General features: G+C 45.8%; 1 protein-coding gene across 4 annotated transcripts in view; it reads left to right on the forward strand.

The window, feature by feature from the left end:
* Positions 1 to 16,232, forward strand: part of TBCD (tubulin folding cofactor D) — a 2,839,019-nt gene that overhangs the window by 1,049,631 nt on the left and 1,773,156 nt on the right. For all 4 annotated transcript variants that reach the window (XM_069654539.1, XM_069654542.1, XM_069654540.1 and 1 more), the window contains exon 15: positions 6,693 to 6,787. In XM_069654539.1, the coding sequence (XP_069510640.1) occupies positions 6,693 to 6,787 (95 nt within the window). The remainder of the gene's footprint in view (positions 1 to 6,692; positions 6,788 to 16,232) is intronic.

Raw genomic sequence — 16,232 nt, forward strand, 5'->3', positions numbered from 1 at the left:
AAATGGGTTGGTCTTCAGTATGTAACTGAATTAAAACTCTTGACTGTGTTCCCATTGTTCATAAATCACTAATGCCTGTATGAACTGTTTTTATTATTCTGATGCATAACTTGTAATTCAACACCTGAAATCTGCTGGCCGCAACATTGTTTTAAAATCGTGGCTCCGAGATTTTGCCAGTTTCCAATTATCCATGTTAAACTACCAACATGCATTTGACACACGTCCCTCGCATAGAGGTCCTTACCCACACCGATAGAGACACTACACGCTGCCAACACATGCGCAGTAAACGCCCAATAAAGTTTGTTTTGTTGAATAAATACAGCGTCCCTGCAGTACGTATGCATGCAGCTAATCCAAGCAACCATTTCGCAGACACAGCTCCTTCGATTAGGTAAGCCTCCCGCTGTCCTCGTACAGCATCCTACTTTCATCTGAATTCTTTATCAGATCACAGTATTTATGCAATAGAATCACCGCGCCTCACAGAGTGGGACCATATATTTTGCAACAGAATGCCGTCATCACTGGCACATCGACCACTTTCCTAGGCATCTATTACTAAAGACAGAGTGCGATACATATTCCGCAAGTAATACCATACAAAGATGAGATCTCACAAAATGGACGTTTACACCGCGTTTTCTGCACCATAGTCCTCATGATGCACAAAGCAAAAAGTAATACGAGGCACAACCGTTGGATTATATATTTGTTCCACACCATATTTTTGCAACATATATGTTCATGCCGGCCACAACTACACGCTGGCAGGTACCAAGCGGCCAGCACCTGGACGCGGTGCACGCCTCATTTTGCACCCTAGTTCGTAGCTCCTCAAGATGCACAATGGTATACGTGATATGGCCAATGCACGCTTTCCACACCATATTATGCATTATACCCTTAGTGAACATGCCGCCCTCAATAGCAGACAATTAGGGGCCAGTACCCTTCTAACTCTCTGGATATACATCTTTTTATATCTAGATGTCTGCATCTGACTTTGCAGACTGCTCTCCAGCCGCCTTATTTATCAGCAGCTGGTTCAACTAAGACTTCAGCCATGGCGTTTACTCAAATAAACTCGGTAAATCCACCTCCTTGCAGTGCTCTTTCCATTATTTGGCATCACCCGATCACCACAAAACTAATTTAGCTTTTTAACCTCTAGGTGGATGCCCACCTCTTGTAACAACGTCTTGACCACAATCAAATGTCCTGAAGACAGATCGGTGCCCCATAGCAGCGCTGCTCAATCCTATACAGCTCTGCCTGTTCTCAACAACAAACCGAACCAGAAACACACCAATCAGTGTGTCGACAATGTTTGCGTATTGCTACTGAAATTGTTTTAGCAATACATGAAATAATTGTCACTTGTTTACTAACTCACCAATATGCATACCACTATGTACTCTATTATGCATACCCCTCATGCTACGGCACATGTCCATTTATGTGAATGTCTTTGTGCTAGTTTGAATTAAACTTCCTTTTTGATATTTGTACGTCTCACAGTGATCTTTTTTGAGCTAGCAGCCATCTAGCTCCGCTGCCACCACTCAGCTACCTCCTTTTACGTCCATGACTAGGGTAGCCTTTGACTCTCACCCCCTTTTTTGATTATACTCTCTAACCCTCTATAGTCAGGCCCCCTCACAAAAAAGTGTTTTGTCCTTATTTCTCACAAAACCAATCACGTTCGGTCAGAAGCTAGAGCGCTCACTCTGGTTCTCCATAGTGATGCTCGGACTACAGGTCATCATCTTTTTCCCAGTACATGCCATAGAGTCAGGTGTAATATACTTTGCATTTTCTAAGGTTTGAATTATGTCAAGTATATCAGGTGGAGTAACTTGACAATAACAGATATCGGCTTTATCAAAAGAAGGGAGGAGAAGACTGGATATTGGAGAATGGTTTAGGTGTAATAATAAGGGGGCATATTGCATTCTCTGAACATGGTCATCCCTAATCCCATAAGGGGGTTCCTACCCAATGTGATCCTCCCTTGGTGCACTACCCCCAGGGGGACTACTATTGTACTGTGTTCGCACCACCCTGGGCCCATGGGAAAGGTCTCCCCCTAGGTTCCTCTGAATAATCAGTTATCCCATAGCATATCTTTTCCTGTATCGCAGAAAGACGTTCTGTCGTCTGCTCTTGTTTTGGATTTCTTACCTTGATGCATTTTGGGGGATAAAGTCCTGACTACCCTGTTTCTTTGGGACCTGGACGTTCCTAACAAGTTGGTGTCTCAGTGTTTAGCAATAGTTTAGGGCTGGTCCTGGCAGACCTATTCTCAGGCAGACAGTGGTCTGGATGTGTTGTTGGTAGTGTGGCTTTTTCACACAAGACAGTCTTTAAATCTAGTCCAGAGGGTCAGCGGGAGCTGTCTGTGTTGAAAAACATCAGCATAGGTTTCTTCCATGCCATTGACATAGAACAGCTTGCTAAGCCATGCGAAGGCACTCATGGGACACTCAATATTTAAACAAACACCATTTATCAGTCAAACAAGCAATATTAAATGTGTGTGTGCATCTAGGAATCTGATCCTTGAGAAAGTATTTTACTGGCACTGGAGTGCTTGGCGTATCCGTAATAGCAAATAAGGTATTTGGCACTTTGTTCCGAAAAGCAGCTACCAGTCACAGGGCTGCGCTCACCTTCCATGGCGAGTCCGGTGGGTCCTCCGGGACTGCCTTCCCCGGGGTCCGTTGCAGCCTGGTCCCGACTCCTGGGCTCCTTTTTCGCATGCACGGGAGACCAGCGGCTGATTTCCATGCATGTGCGGTCTACGGGGCTTGTTGTGTTTGCCATGGTCCCTTCCGGAAAGCTGCAGAGACTCGCTCTGATACACTGTGTGTATAAGGGAAATGAACAGTGCCAATTATGTGTTGCAACTTTCCCTGTTTTGCAGGAATTGATGCTGGTCGTTTCCTTGCTTCAAATTCCAGTGTAGTCCTGCCAGTGTCTGTTCTCTTGTCCTTGAGGTGCCTGGTCTTCTCCTTTGAGCCTGCCTCTGTTTGCTTCCCTTCTTGGACCCATCTTTCCTTGGCTCCTGTTACCTTACCTTGTTCTTCCTTTACTTCCAGAAACCTTTCTGTGTCACTTCTACCTTCTCCATTCTTAGGGGCTCCCATGTCAGTGCTTGTATTTTCGGGCACCACAATAATATTGCGGTAAATCCTTCCTGGGGTGCTGGAAGAGCGCTCCCGGTTCCTGGCTGAGTACAGTTCTCAGACCAGGGGCCGGAGGTGGGCTTCCTGACCATACCGCGTCTGGACAGTAGAGCGCCAGAGTCAAGGGTAAACTGGATTTCAGAAGAGCAAGGCGTACAGGTATGCGGGAGTCCCAGGGGGTGCACTGTGACACTACCTGGGGACAGGACAAAAACGTGTAAGAGGTCAGATGCAGGAGCAACATATGTTGGGAATTTATCATAGCGGAAAGTGCCGAACTTGGCCAGCTTAGGTGTTCAGTATGGTCTGTTTAAAACTGAAATTAATTTGTGAGAAACAGGAATTATTGGATACTTCTTTTGTCAACAGGCAGCAGTGCCGCCAACTATACACACATTTGATTGTCCACTACATTTAATTGTACACTGTTATACAAGGATGCCATTACCCACATGTATTATAACCTGTATACAATTATGTGATTCGGGTTTACTCAAGAATAAGGGCCAAAGTTGACGAAAAGTTGCTCTCATACAATAATACTGCAGCATTGCCATTGGGTCATTACCTATTTTGGCTAGAAATCTCTCCTGGGGAACAAAGGTCCCATCAAGGAAGATGTCGCACAGAGTAAGACACCCTACTCTATCCCATCTTGCATGCAAGTCTGCATCGGATGTTAGGGCTAAGCCTCGAACGTTCCATAATGGAATCTGATGAGCATAAGGGTCTACAACATTCAGACGCTAAATAGCCTAGTTTCTAGCACCCATTATGACACACACTGGGTCAAAAAGGGCATTAATCTTCAGACTTAGATGCCACAAGGACTGACCTACTATCTAACTGGGATGCCCCTCTCCTCTCAGTCTTAATGTTTGATTGGTCTTGCCCTAATGAGTACCAGTGTGCAGCAAATTGAGCCTTGGAAACCGAGTAGTAAAGTTCAAAATCAGACACTGACATGCCACCTATACAGTACGGATCCACTAAGCTCTCCCACTTCATACAAGGGCCAGAGGTGGTTGCCTCTAAAAGGCAGCGAGAGACACGTAGAGTAGGCCGAATCCAAAACTAGAAGGTTGCACCTTGTTTCAAGGGTGAACGGCAGAGTTAGGGAGGCAAGGCCAAGCCTGTGGTACTTACCTTGACTCATAAACTGGAAGATAGTAAAGACAAGAAAGAAATGCACACAGCCGGTGAGTTGGCAAGCGACGTGAGAGACAGGTGTGTGTTAAAGAATGATTGAAGTGGCAACATAATATCGCACAGTTGAAGACTGCATGCATGTGGATGAGACGCGAAGTAGGGCAGACCTGTGAATGAACCTTGAAGTAACGATAGCTGTAAAGTCAGCAGGATACTGAGTAACGGAGCGGTCCGGCGAAAGGAAGTAACCCACTTGAAAGTCTCAGTGAAAGGTGAAACGTTTGTAGCTATAAAGTGAATGAACTGTTAAAGCAAGGTGATTGAACTTGACCCCAGACAAAAGGGGAGAATAAAAAGGTGAACGTTGAACTTTGGTGCATTGTACAGCGAACTACCCTGACCAGGAAGCACAGGGGTAAATAACATAGGAGTGTGAGTTGAAACCTGGGAAGTCGAAGTGGTCTTGCAGAGGTCTGTAGAAAAAAGCCAAGCACAGTCGAAAGTCTTTGACATCAGGAAACAGTCCGAGCCCGACTGAGGGAGACCGAAGGTGTAATATGTTAGGAGATGGGAACCCCTAATGGAGGTGAATTACCAACGTGAACATTTTGGTGAAATGTGTTTTGGAAATTGGAAAGTAAGACTTAAACGTGGAAGGCCAGGCGGGCCTCGATCCACGTCTTAAACTGACTGTGTGTTAAGAGCCTGAGCCAGAGTGTGACATCTTGCCTACAAGCACCACCTTACTCTGTGCTGTCTAACGTGGGGAGGAGAGCTGACTCAGCCACGTGTATTCTTTATATTTGAACACTGACTTTCCTTTGCATACATATTCTACTTTTCACACTTTTTGTACAGATATAGGGCAGGCATTAGGTTTTTGTTAGTATAGGCCATTTCGATTTGACAGACACAACTACGACTGTTTTATTTATTATTTGATGGTCAAGACTACTCCCATTTTAGCTAAAGGGCAAATTAGGAGTTTATCCAACTCCATTGAAACTTCATTAAAGGTTTTTACAAATTGTACCTTTTGTGTCAGTGTCATACTTGTGATACCATGCCTCCCTTACAGTACCTAGCTGCTATCTCTGTTTTTAAATGTTCCCCGGAGCAGGGCTCTTTCTACATAATCCCCACAGTTATGTCATTTTTACGGACACTGGGCAGTCCGTTTTTTTCCATGCCAGTTTGTGATTCCAGCGTGGGATTTGAATTTGGTGTTAATGTTTCTTATAGATGCCCCTGCATTCTTGTTCTATAAGACTACTCATCCTTAAAGTGATCTTCCTGTGTTTTTTCCTCTGCCCCATGTTTCCAAGGCAGAGGATTCCATCACCAAATGCAGGCCTTCAGCCACTATGTCTCTTGGATGAGGGACGTCAGAAAAGATGGTGGGTTAGGATGGTGCGCGCGCTGTGACCAAACATCCCATCAAGATTGATGAAGAATCCAGATCTATGATGTTTCTCCGCAGGCCATTTTCACAGAAGCCTTGCTCCCCGAGCCTGGTTTCGGTACTGCAGGAAAATAAAAATTCCCTGTGCATCTCCTCCCTACCTCTCCGTATGTGGTGGGACCCCCCTATAACTGACATTCTCTTCCCCCTCCTCCTGGCCCACGGGGTACACCACCACAACCCCTGTCTGCTCGCCCCATCCTTTTCGCCCTCTATCCACACACAACACTGGTCCACCTCCTTACTTAGCATGCCCATCTTCCCCTAATTCCCGGTCGCCGCTTCACAAATTACAATGATGTTATATATAATTTGCAGAACTATTTTTTTTAACTGAAGATGGAGGTATCAAGGAGACAGATAAATATATAAGGTTAGTTGAATTAACAACTACGGTTAAATGATATTAAATTAATGATATAAAAAGTAATTCCTTTCTATGTAATTTCTTTTCTTTACTAATTTATTTACTATGGTAAAGTAATGTATTTAATTTTGTTGTGCAATTGATTTTTTAAAGACATGAAAGTCTGCCTAGGAATGTGGTTAGCAAAGAAATGTTTGCTAATTCTATGCTCGTAATGAAGATATTCGAAGATATTCTTGAGAAAATAAAATGTATAACTATGGAAAAGGAATAGTAATTTATATTTTAATGAGATAAGAGATGAATTACTAGATGTATTAGAGATATTTGGAAGGGCCATTTGCCGTAAAGAGTGTGGTGGGATCCCCTTTTGCATAAAGGGGAATTGATTGCAATTACATGCCTACACTTTTATAGATGAGTCTTTATCATCTCTAAACTGTTACTTTCTTTTTTCTGTTAATGAATGATAACTTAGTTCATGATTCTTCTATTTAACAAGCCTTTCCTGTGTTATAATTAGTTTTCAGGAGACAGAGAATGCATGGCATGGTGGCTGTCTAGCTCTGGCTGAGTTGGGCAGGAGAGGACTGTTATTACCTTCAAGACTTCAGAATGGTATGTGCCTAATATAAATGCTGTCTTTTCTCCAAAACAGCTCTCGTTTGTGAAGCTTCATATAATGTTAAAAAAATGTAAACTGATGCATCTTCTTGACTTTTCCATATGAGCAACTGACAACTCCAGGTTTGTCTTCTAGGATAATATTCTACCTGTTACTCTTAGTGTTCCTTCTGTCATAAAGAATTGAATTACTCTTGCACGCGCTCTAGTCTAAATAAAACATAAATAAAGGGTAATCATATAAAAACTGTGAGATCAGTTTGATACGTCTGTGGGCAATAACACCAGGGTAGCCACACACATGCCTACAGTTCCAGTGTTTTAGGGTTTGGGCAGTAAGCTATTAACTTTTTTTTTTTTTTTACCACATGTAATATCTCAGATTGGCTTCAGGAGTTATTTGCGCAGAGATCTCATTAGGACAATGGCTTATCCCCCACCCCCTCTCACACTTGCCCTTTAACCCTGTAAGGAAGGCATGGTATCAAGTAAGACACAGGCAGAAAGGATACAAGTTTCAAAAACCTGTATTTGGTATGTTGGTTGGGTTGGTAGACTTCTTAACTGGCCCTAACTCTAGAATGGTAGTAGCCTCAACCATTAAACAAATAATAAAGCGTTGGTCTAGTCAAAATAAAAAGGTCTATACCAAAAAAAGAACCTTGCCCTCTTTCTCAAAATGACAAATGTGTTAAGGGAGGACAAAAGGAAAATAGTGTCTCAAAAGAAGTTCCCCACGTTCAGCACCACATGGTCTAGAGAGTTTCTTTAAAAGGATAGTTGGATGGCACAGTTCTATCAGTTTTGCACACTTTGATTTACTGGTAGAATTCAACAGTTCAGGCTTAGGCTTCAAGCTTCTGGTAGTTAAATCACTTCCTTCGCCTTCGTCCGCCTTGTCATAAATACACAGTTCCAATTTTGACCTTTTTCCCATAATTCAACACAGGCTTCCCTCTGCCGGGTTCGAGGCTGCCTCTCTTTTCACATTTATTTTCTCAATTTCACACAGTTCTGCACAGGCTTCCCTCTGCCAGGCTCGAGCCAGTCTTTCTCCTTGTGGGGGTTCCCTTCCACACATTTTGTCTTAAATGTCTTTTCATAGAAGACTTTCGAAACTGCAAGGATTTTACATTGGCCTCTGCATGACCACTTCGACCTCTCTTTAAACAGTTTTTAGTTTTCTTTTTTTTTATTCAGTGATTTATGGTTTATTTCAATCCTTTCGCATACATCTCATGAACAACGAAAACCAATTTAGTGCCAAGAAGGTTAAAAAGGAGAGAATTCATTAGTGAAGCAATCCTTTGCCCAAATAGATCAAATAATCAGTTCAAATGCCTCCTTTAAGAATTTCAACAGGGAGACCGTTAGGTTATCTCCTTTAAGGAGAAAAGACCAAATTTCCTCCACCTCCAACGACTTACGGACTTCAGTTACTTTACTCCGTCATCTGGTTCTTAACTCTGTCAAACCTTGGCAAAGCAAGTTCACATGTTTTAGTGACTCTGTTTTTTCTGCAGACCAGCAGAATCTGCATCCCATAATCACGGATTTCCTATAGATCTTCAATAATTGATTTGTTGGGTATAGGTCAAATCTGAAACGCAGAAACTGATTTCTATACCAACCATTGGGCGCCTTTGCAAGATATTTGGCCAGCACTCCCTGGGGTTTAGTCTCTTCTCTGAGAGTATGTATGAGACCATGTGAGTTTCTTTCCTCCTGGGTTCTGATCCAATTATCTCGCCAGAGTATCATTTTCACCATTCCTGGAAAAGTATTCAGTTCTTCCGAGTCAGAATGCAGATGTTCACGAATACAGCAGCGACCAACAGACCACTTTTTCATTAAGATGTTACCGCTCTGTGGAGCCTGATTTTCAAAATGTCATATGATGCTGCTGGAGAAGGCATCATACCTTTCCGATAGAGCGCCAGTGTCTTCCATGTTACTTGCGCTTGTAATGAGATAAGCCCTAGTTCGTACCTAATCAGGGTAGTCAAAACTATTTTTGGAAATCTCAAGATTTTTCTCCAATAGGCGCCTTTCAATGTATGCCATATTTCCCATAGAATAAGAAGGAATCCCTCTGCTCCATAGGTTAGGGATGGGGCCACTTTTAGGTTGTAGAATGACAATACTGGCAAGATAGAAAACATGCCAAACTTTCTATGGATCCTTCTTCCTTGGGCAGGCATGATTTTTAACCTGGATTTCACAAAGGTCTGCCGAGGTTGGTCACATCTGCTGTTGTTGACATGGGCCCTTAAGTATATAATCTTGAGGGGTCATTCTCGGCCGCTCGTGCTCTACGTACCAGTTGCATGAAGATCCTGAACTGCCTCTTTGTGGTCCCAGTACCATAATACCTGTCTTGGTAGAATTAATTGAAAGACCATTTAACTTCAAGTATTAGTTGAGAGCAGATAAGGACCTCTGCAAGCCTATGGGAGTTTTGTCTTTCAACACAAGATCTTCCGCCTAAAGCAGTCTTGGCAATTTTTCATCCCCGATGGTAGGGGGAAATGCTCTTATCGTGTCCAGGAATTCAATTACATCAGACAGGAAGAGGTTGAATAAAGTTGGGGCTAAAGGACATGCTTCAGGCCCCTAACGGTATAAATCGGAGTAGTTAAGAGACCCACAGCCTTCAATCGTACGTGGATGCTTATAGATTCGTGCAGGGATTTGATGGCAGCCAACAACGGGGCCTGGCAGTTCCACAATTCCATTTTCCTTCAATACTGTTAAACAGTTCTACAAGCCACAATCTTCCTCATCTTGAAACACTGATGCCTCTTGGTATTTGTAGTTCTTATTCTCTTTACCTCTTGGCCTTTTTCAAAGTTGATATGCTTTACCCTCTTGCATATTCAGAGTTCACATACTTTACTTTTTACTTATTCACCTTTCTTTCGAGATCACGGGTTACTTTCTTGCTTTTGGTTCCCGTTTTAATACACTTCAACAACATTTCACAGAGACTTTTGATGGTGCGAGTTCACCTTGCAGGAACTCTGTTACTTTGTATGCATTCCTTTTACAATTCAGTAATTGTCCTTTCCATTAAGTGTTTTATGGACACGCGCACAACCTTCAATTTTTAGGTTACAGTTGCTTTTGCTTTTAACACAAATCGGGCTTTTGTTGCCTTCGATAACTCACCGGTCGTGTTAATTGGCCTTCTTTCATCCACACTCTTCATGCAGTAGTCAAGGCCATTACCAAGGCCTCTTCTGCTTCTCCTCAACTTCAGCGTGAACCCGGGAAGGTTGCGGGGCGCTTCCATGCACCCTGAAGGTTTCTTTCTTCCGCTCACTCGGTTTCAGTGTTGGAGCGCTTACGGCTTCCTGAAAGTGAGGAATTGCTTGCCTGGCTCTTTCTTGATCTTTGCAACTGTCGATCAGCCCCTCAGCCCTCCAACTTCCATAGCCTGGTCCGTAAGCCCCAAAAGGCCTTTCCGTCTCGTACCCAGCCTCACTCAGAGTGTGCCTTTGCACACCACCTTTTACCTTGACTGGGAGTGTTAACAAGTGGCAGGTGTGTATAGTTAGGATTACATGCCTGACTTTGCCTTGCCTTATTACAGGGATCTTTCTGGCCTCATTCCTCATCTGCCTCGGCTCAGTAGTGTTGTCAATGTCAAGTGGGGAGGAATTATGAGAGTTGGAGTTTCACATAAAATAAGGAGTGATAGGGGTTAGATGGGTTGTGGAAAAAGAGGGATCCCTTGTCTCACCATCAGGTGCTTCTCCCCCACTCTCCGAGGACCCCCTACTCAGGTGATCCTTTTTTGCTTGTCCACCCCCATGGTTGGGGATCCAAAAGCGATGGCCTTTCCCTGGCCACCTGAGTATGGCATCCCTGGGGACTAGGTTGTGAAACACTCTATGGGTGTTTCACAATCGCGACTGGACTTTTACAGTAATGGTTATGCAAGCCCCCCAAAAAGGGATATTCAAAGCAATTCTTTGCTCCTACAGATTCTGCATCTTTGATATTTCTATCTCTGGTGCCAGCTGACTTGGGAAATTCTTTGCCACCAAGGGGGTGCATTATGGCTCTAGACGCCCTCTGCTTGACACTGTTGTGTGCCCCATGCTGGGTATCATGTTGAAAAAAGTGTATTTGGTGCTGCCCCGCCCCTTGACCTCAGTTTGTTTACTCTCTGCATCATACCTAACCATGCAAAGACCTTGGGCTTCAAGCCCTGTTGAGATTGCGGGCGGCAGATGTTTTTCTCAGACTATGGCAGCATTTGCCAGGATTGTCTGGTTCAGGACAATGATCCTCAAGGTCGCAGGTGGTACCAATCTGTGCATTCAAAGTTTTCATTTGGAGTGTGCCGCTAAATTGTTCACCTACTACCACAACCATAGTATGAGAACATATTCTTAGTCTACGGGTGTGGAACCTAAGAGGGCATTAGTGGCAGATGGGATTGAAGATGGTTATCCCGTCAGTAGAGAAAAGAAGGCGGCACAGGAAAAGGTCCAGGCTCTTCTAAGCATCACTCTTCATCTCCTAATAAGTGGAGTCTCCTCTCCAGAAATTCTTTGGAGGACTCAATTCAACACCCCAGGTACCATTCCTCAATCCAACCTCTAACCTGAAGGAGTGGTAGATGTTCCAGCATAAAATGTGTGAGATTTTTGCCAAGTTGCTGGCTGCTTCCACACGATCCACCTTGCGTGGTTAAACTGGCAGAGGCTCCTCTCTGGCCAGCAACTGCACACCTATGGATAATTGGAGCATCGCGTCCTCTGCCTTCGTACCCTTTGCCCCTGCACCTCACTGGGGTATGCAACGTTCTTGAAGGGCAAATTCCTCTCAAAGATGGCAGTAATCTTTGAAGAAATGGACCCTGTCCCTTTTGGGCTGGAACCCCTTTACTCTGGTGGGGCTGAGGATTTCACAGAAGAGTTAAATGGGGAAGGGAAGAACCTAATAAAGTTGACAGCAGACCTGCAGGGGTCCAGCGACCTGGACACTTCCCCAGAGCTGAAGTTCTTTCCAGCGCTGACTCTGAGCAGACCTCACACAACTTTGTATGATGGCTAAAGTCATAGAAACAGGTTGGTCTGAGCCCTCCAAAGCCCAAAATCCAATAAGAACAGATCGCTATTCTGGATGAGGGTCCCTGTAGTACTCTGCTGCCTTTCAATCAGACAGTGGCGACCCATGCGTGGGCGCCCTGGCAGAAACCGGTGCCAGTTCCCGCAGTGGACCAGGACCTTGTGAACAAACATTGTCTGACTCCTATGGATCTGGGGTTTCTTTCCACCTTTGTCTCACTGGAAAGTTTGGTGGTAAAGGCCATGATAGTGTGCCTCAGAACTCCTTTCCTTTGTTGCCTCCAGATAGAGTGAGCACAAGAGACTGGATGCCTGGGGACCCGGGAGGTTTGCATCGGGCAGATCCAACCTAAGGGCTATTAATCCATCTTTTGCCCTGGCCCAACTACTCATTTGGGCTTTGGAGTGTCTGACATCTCTGGTGCAGCAAAGAACTTGCCTGGAGAGGATCTGAAGGAGCGCGTTAATGCCTTGCTGGAGGAAGGCAATGAAAGCACCATGCTTGACATTGCAGTCAGCCACGTATGGCCGACTGTGCAGCCCAAGCCATGGGCTCTGATTCGGTCCTGAGAAGGCACTTATGGTTGAGGACCTCAGGATCTGCCTCCGATGTCCAGGTGAAACTTCTGAACATTCTCTTTGATGAAAACAATCTATTTAGAGAAAAAGCAGACCAATCCCTCTGGAGGTTTCAGGCTTTGAATACGTCAGCCAAATCTTCAGGCCTGGTCCTTCAGCAGCCTTCCAACTCTACCCCAAGGGTTCGGGGCATTCGTCCCTTCACTTTATCCCATGGTTCGGGATCATCTGGCAAACAGAATCAGCTCCATATCCCCAGTCCACAGTAGAGGTGCTGCGACCCAGACAGGGTGTTTTGCCTCCTCAGCAGACCCCAAAGCTGCTCACAGGTCCATTTCACCCAGGTGGCTGGAATGATGGCCTTGTTTGTAGAGGAGTGGCTTTGCACCACTTTGACGCTTGGTTCTTACAGAGCGTGACTCAGGGTTACTGCACTTGTTTGTTCAGTGCCCTCCCTACAGCCCTCCCTCTGGCCCTTGGCTGCCCTCTGCCCCTCTCCTACTGGAGGAGGTCAGTCAGCTTCTGTTGAAAGGTGCCATAGAATTTGTGCCACACTCAAACCGAGGCTGTTGCTGGTACTCCCTTTACTTTCTGGCCCAGAAGAAAGACTGGGGCTTGCATCCCATGTTGGCTCTGCGAAAGGACAAGTTCAAGATCGTCACCTTTAGCAAGATTCTTCAGGGCCTCAAATTGCAGGACTTGTTGGTATCTCTAGATCGCAAGGATACCCACATCCATGTGCCGATCCAGGTATAGCAGGTTTCTGAGATTTGTAGTCTCAACCTCCTACTACCAGTTCAAGGTTCTGCTGTGCAGGCTTTTCCTTTGTGCCCTGGGTATTCAACAACCTGCTCACAGTGGTGACCTATCGCCTCAGGTGGGAAAATATACATGTGGTCTCCTGCTTGGACTACTGGCTCGTCCGAACCGCACCCCAATCTGTGTGTCAATTCATTGGTTCTGCATATGCAGCCTGTTGAAAAGTTTGGGGTTCTCCCTGAGCTTTAAAAAGTCCAATGTTTCACAGTCCCTCTGGTTCATTGACGGCCTAGAGACCTAAGCTACTCCTCACGGATGACATCCAATGGGGCTGAAACATGTCTGGGGATGCTTGTGATCTCATGCAGAAGAGATGTGACCTACCATGTTGAGCTGAATTGCCCCTCTTGCAGTGGGACCAAGCCTGATTTGCACATGGTTTTCCTCTTCTGTAATGGCTTGGCAGGCTGAAGTACAATGGTCTGGAGGTCTGCCCAGGGCAATGCAGGAGGTTAGGACAAATTCCAAACCTTCCATCCATCTCCTCCTTTGTGTTGCTTCTGGTTCAATGGAGCAGTCTTGAACACCCTCCTGTCCAGGTTTTGTCTCCAAAGATTGGGTGGTGAGCATCTTCTAGATGGTTCATGTGTTTCAGTCCCAGAGGCTGGTTTCCGGTCGCTGCCTTTCTGCATTTACATGGATAAGATGGATCTAGTGGGCTCAATTCCAGGGTGACATGTTAGACAGTTGGCAGGTCTCAGGCAATGTGTCTCGAGATCTTGTATGGTGGTCCCTTCAAAACAATTTACTGAGAGGGGCATTGCTTCAACCTCCCTGGTCCCAATTGGCTCTGGTCATGGACGCGTCCCTAAAGGTCTAGGGCATTCAACTTTTCGAGCTTCCATTGAGAAGATTCTGGTCCCTGATGGAAGATCGAGAGCACATCATTTTGGTGGAAGTACTGGTGATCAGGCTGACACTGACTGCCTTCCCTCTGGGCAAAGAAAGACTGTGCTGGTTTTGTCAGACAACACAGTGCCCATGTAGTACCGTAACAAATTTGGTAGTGTGGAGTCATTGCCACTGTGCAGAGAAGCAATGAGACTGTGGTTTACCCTGGAGAATGATGCGTCTCCAGCAGAGTCCCTTATCACTCGGTTGGAGAAGTCATAATGGATATATTGAGCAAACAGACTTCAAACCTCCACGTGTGAGAGCTCTGCCAGGATAGTCTAGCAAAACGCTTTTTCACAGACTACTCAAGACTGTAAACAAGAAGTGTGAGTTGTTCTGCTCCAGAGTTTCCTCGGCCGGGAGCTCTGGGTAACAGGCTGACAGTCATGTGGAACTTTAATCTCCTCTATGCTTACCTGCTGATTCCTGTAATTCCATGAGATCCTAGGAGGAGGCGGCTGTTTGGTTCCACGTTGATTCTGATCGCTCTGGACTGAGCCCATAGGATCTGATCCCCGAAGCTACTGGACATGTCTACCCACCCTCCCTGGCGTCTTCTGACGAAGGTGGCCTTTCTCTCCCACTTAGACAGAGTTTGGGGGGGTCCTCCAGCCAATCCTCAGCAGCCTAAATCTTCACACTTGGCCGCTGTTAGGGAGAATTCTCTGTTTAGGCTGAATTTCCTAACCTAGTGAGTCCCCCAGCAGCTTTGCTGGATTTCTGGAGTTTCATTTTTTCCATCCTGCCAAGAGTGAGACTCTTTTCTCCCACTCTTGGACATGTATGTGTGTAATTCCTTTGAAATGTCAATGTGTTCGATGGGCTATGGGGTCTTTTACTCCATAGGGTCTCATATGTTTTTCTATGTGTGTTACACCGCACCCGAAGTGTCGTAACACGGGGGCGCCCTAGCGGGTCCCCCACCATAGACTCCATACCCGGGGACTGACTACTGTCTCCCCGGGCATGTAAAGTCACCATTGGCTTTACTAGACCTAAATTTACTAACAGAACTAGTACCAACCATCTTATTGTGGACGTACTAGTAGGGGTAATTCGATTACTCCTGGATCTGTTACTCGAGGGGGCACTGTCCCGTCCCCCCTCGTCGAGTTTTGGCTGGTGGCAGTGGAAACTACTTGTTATGTTCGATCCCGAACATAATCCTATGGGATTCGTCCCATTGTTGGAGATTGATACTTTTTCTCATTAATCTCTGACGTACCACCGACCTACTTATCTTAAATAAGTTTATCGAGTGGTATTTTCTGCCATGACTCGGTTTTAAAATGGCGTCTGTGTTCGTCTCTGTGACTCCTAAACCAAAGGTTGAGCCCTTTGTTCCACTTTTGGCGGGCCTCTGTACAGAGACCCTCCAAAGTGGTGCCATTCTGTCTGGGTTACCTCAGGGGTGTGGGAGGGGGTTTAGGCACCCTGGACCGAGTTGCCTTGCCAACTCAGGTCGCACTCTGGAGTGATTGGCCCAAGTGGTGAGCGTTCCCGCGCACCACTTAGCATGTGTTGATTGACAGCTAGGCTGAATGAATGGGGGTTTTCTGCATAAAAGCAGGGCTTTTGGGACTGGATCTTCAGAAGTCGCCACAGGACCTAAGAATCCGACGAGGGTAACGCTGAGCCGACCTGCAACGACGACACCTCTGGTGGAGCCCTGCGGAACCGACTCACCACTTCCCGACGACAGAGGAGATCTCCCTGCCGGAGAGTCTCTTCCCCTGACTGGTGGGAACAACCAGTCCCCTTTGCTTTTTATTCGCCTCAGGACGCAGTGGTCGAATTGCCCGTGCAGAGCACCTCGGCAACCGGATAGCCACTACACCTGTACCGCGACCAAAAGGTGGTGCCTTGTGACGGAGCACTCCGCGGCTGGTCTCTTCCCTGGTGGTGCACCGGACTTTACTTTCCTTCGACGACAAGATCATCTCTACTCTTGGCCAAGACCCGACGTGCATCCACCACCAGGAACAACTGCCCCCGCCGGAGCTGCCCTCCACAACAAGGTACTGTGTCCGCCTGGCTTCCCTTTCATTCGGTTCGAGTGAGGTGTCTTA

The sequence above is a fragment of the Ambystoma mexicanum genome, chromosome 3q (assembly GCF_040938575.1).
Source record: "Ambystoma mexicanum isolate Mex_15411 chromosome 3q, UKY_AmexF1_1, whole genome shotgun sequence".
Lineage (NCBI taxonomy): Eukaryota > Metazoa > Chordata > Amphibia > Caudata > Ambystomatidae > Ambystoma > Ambystoma mexicanum.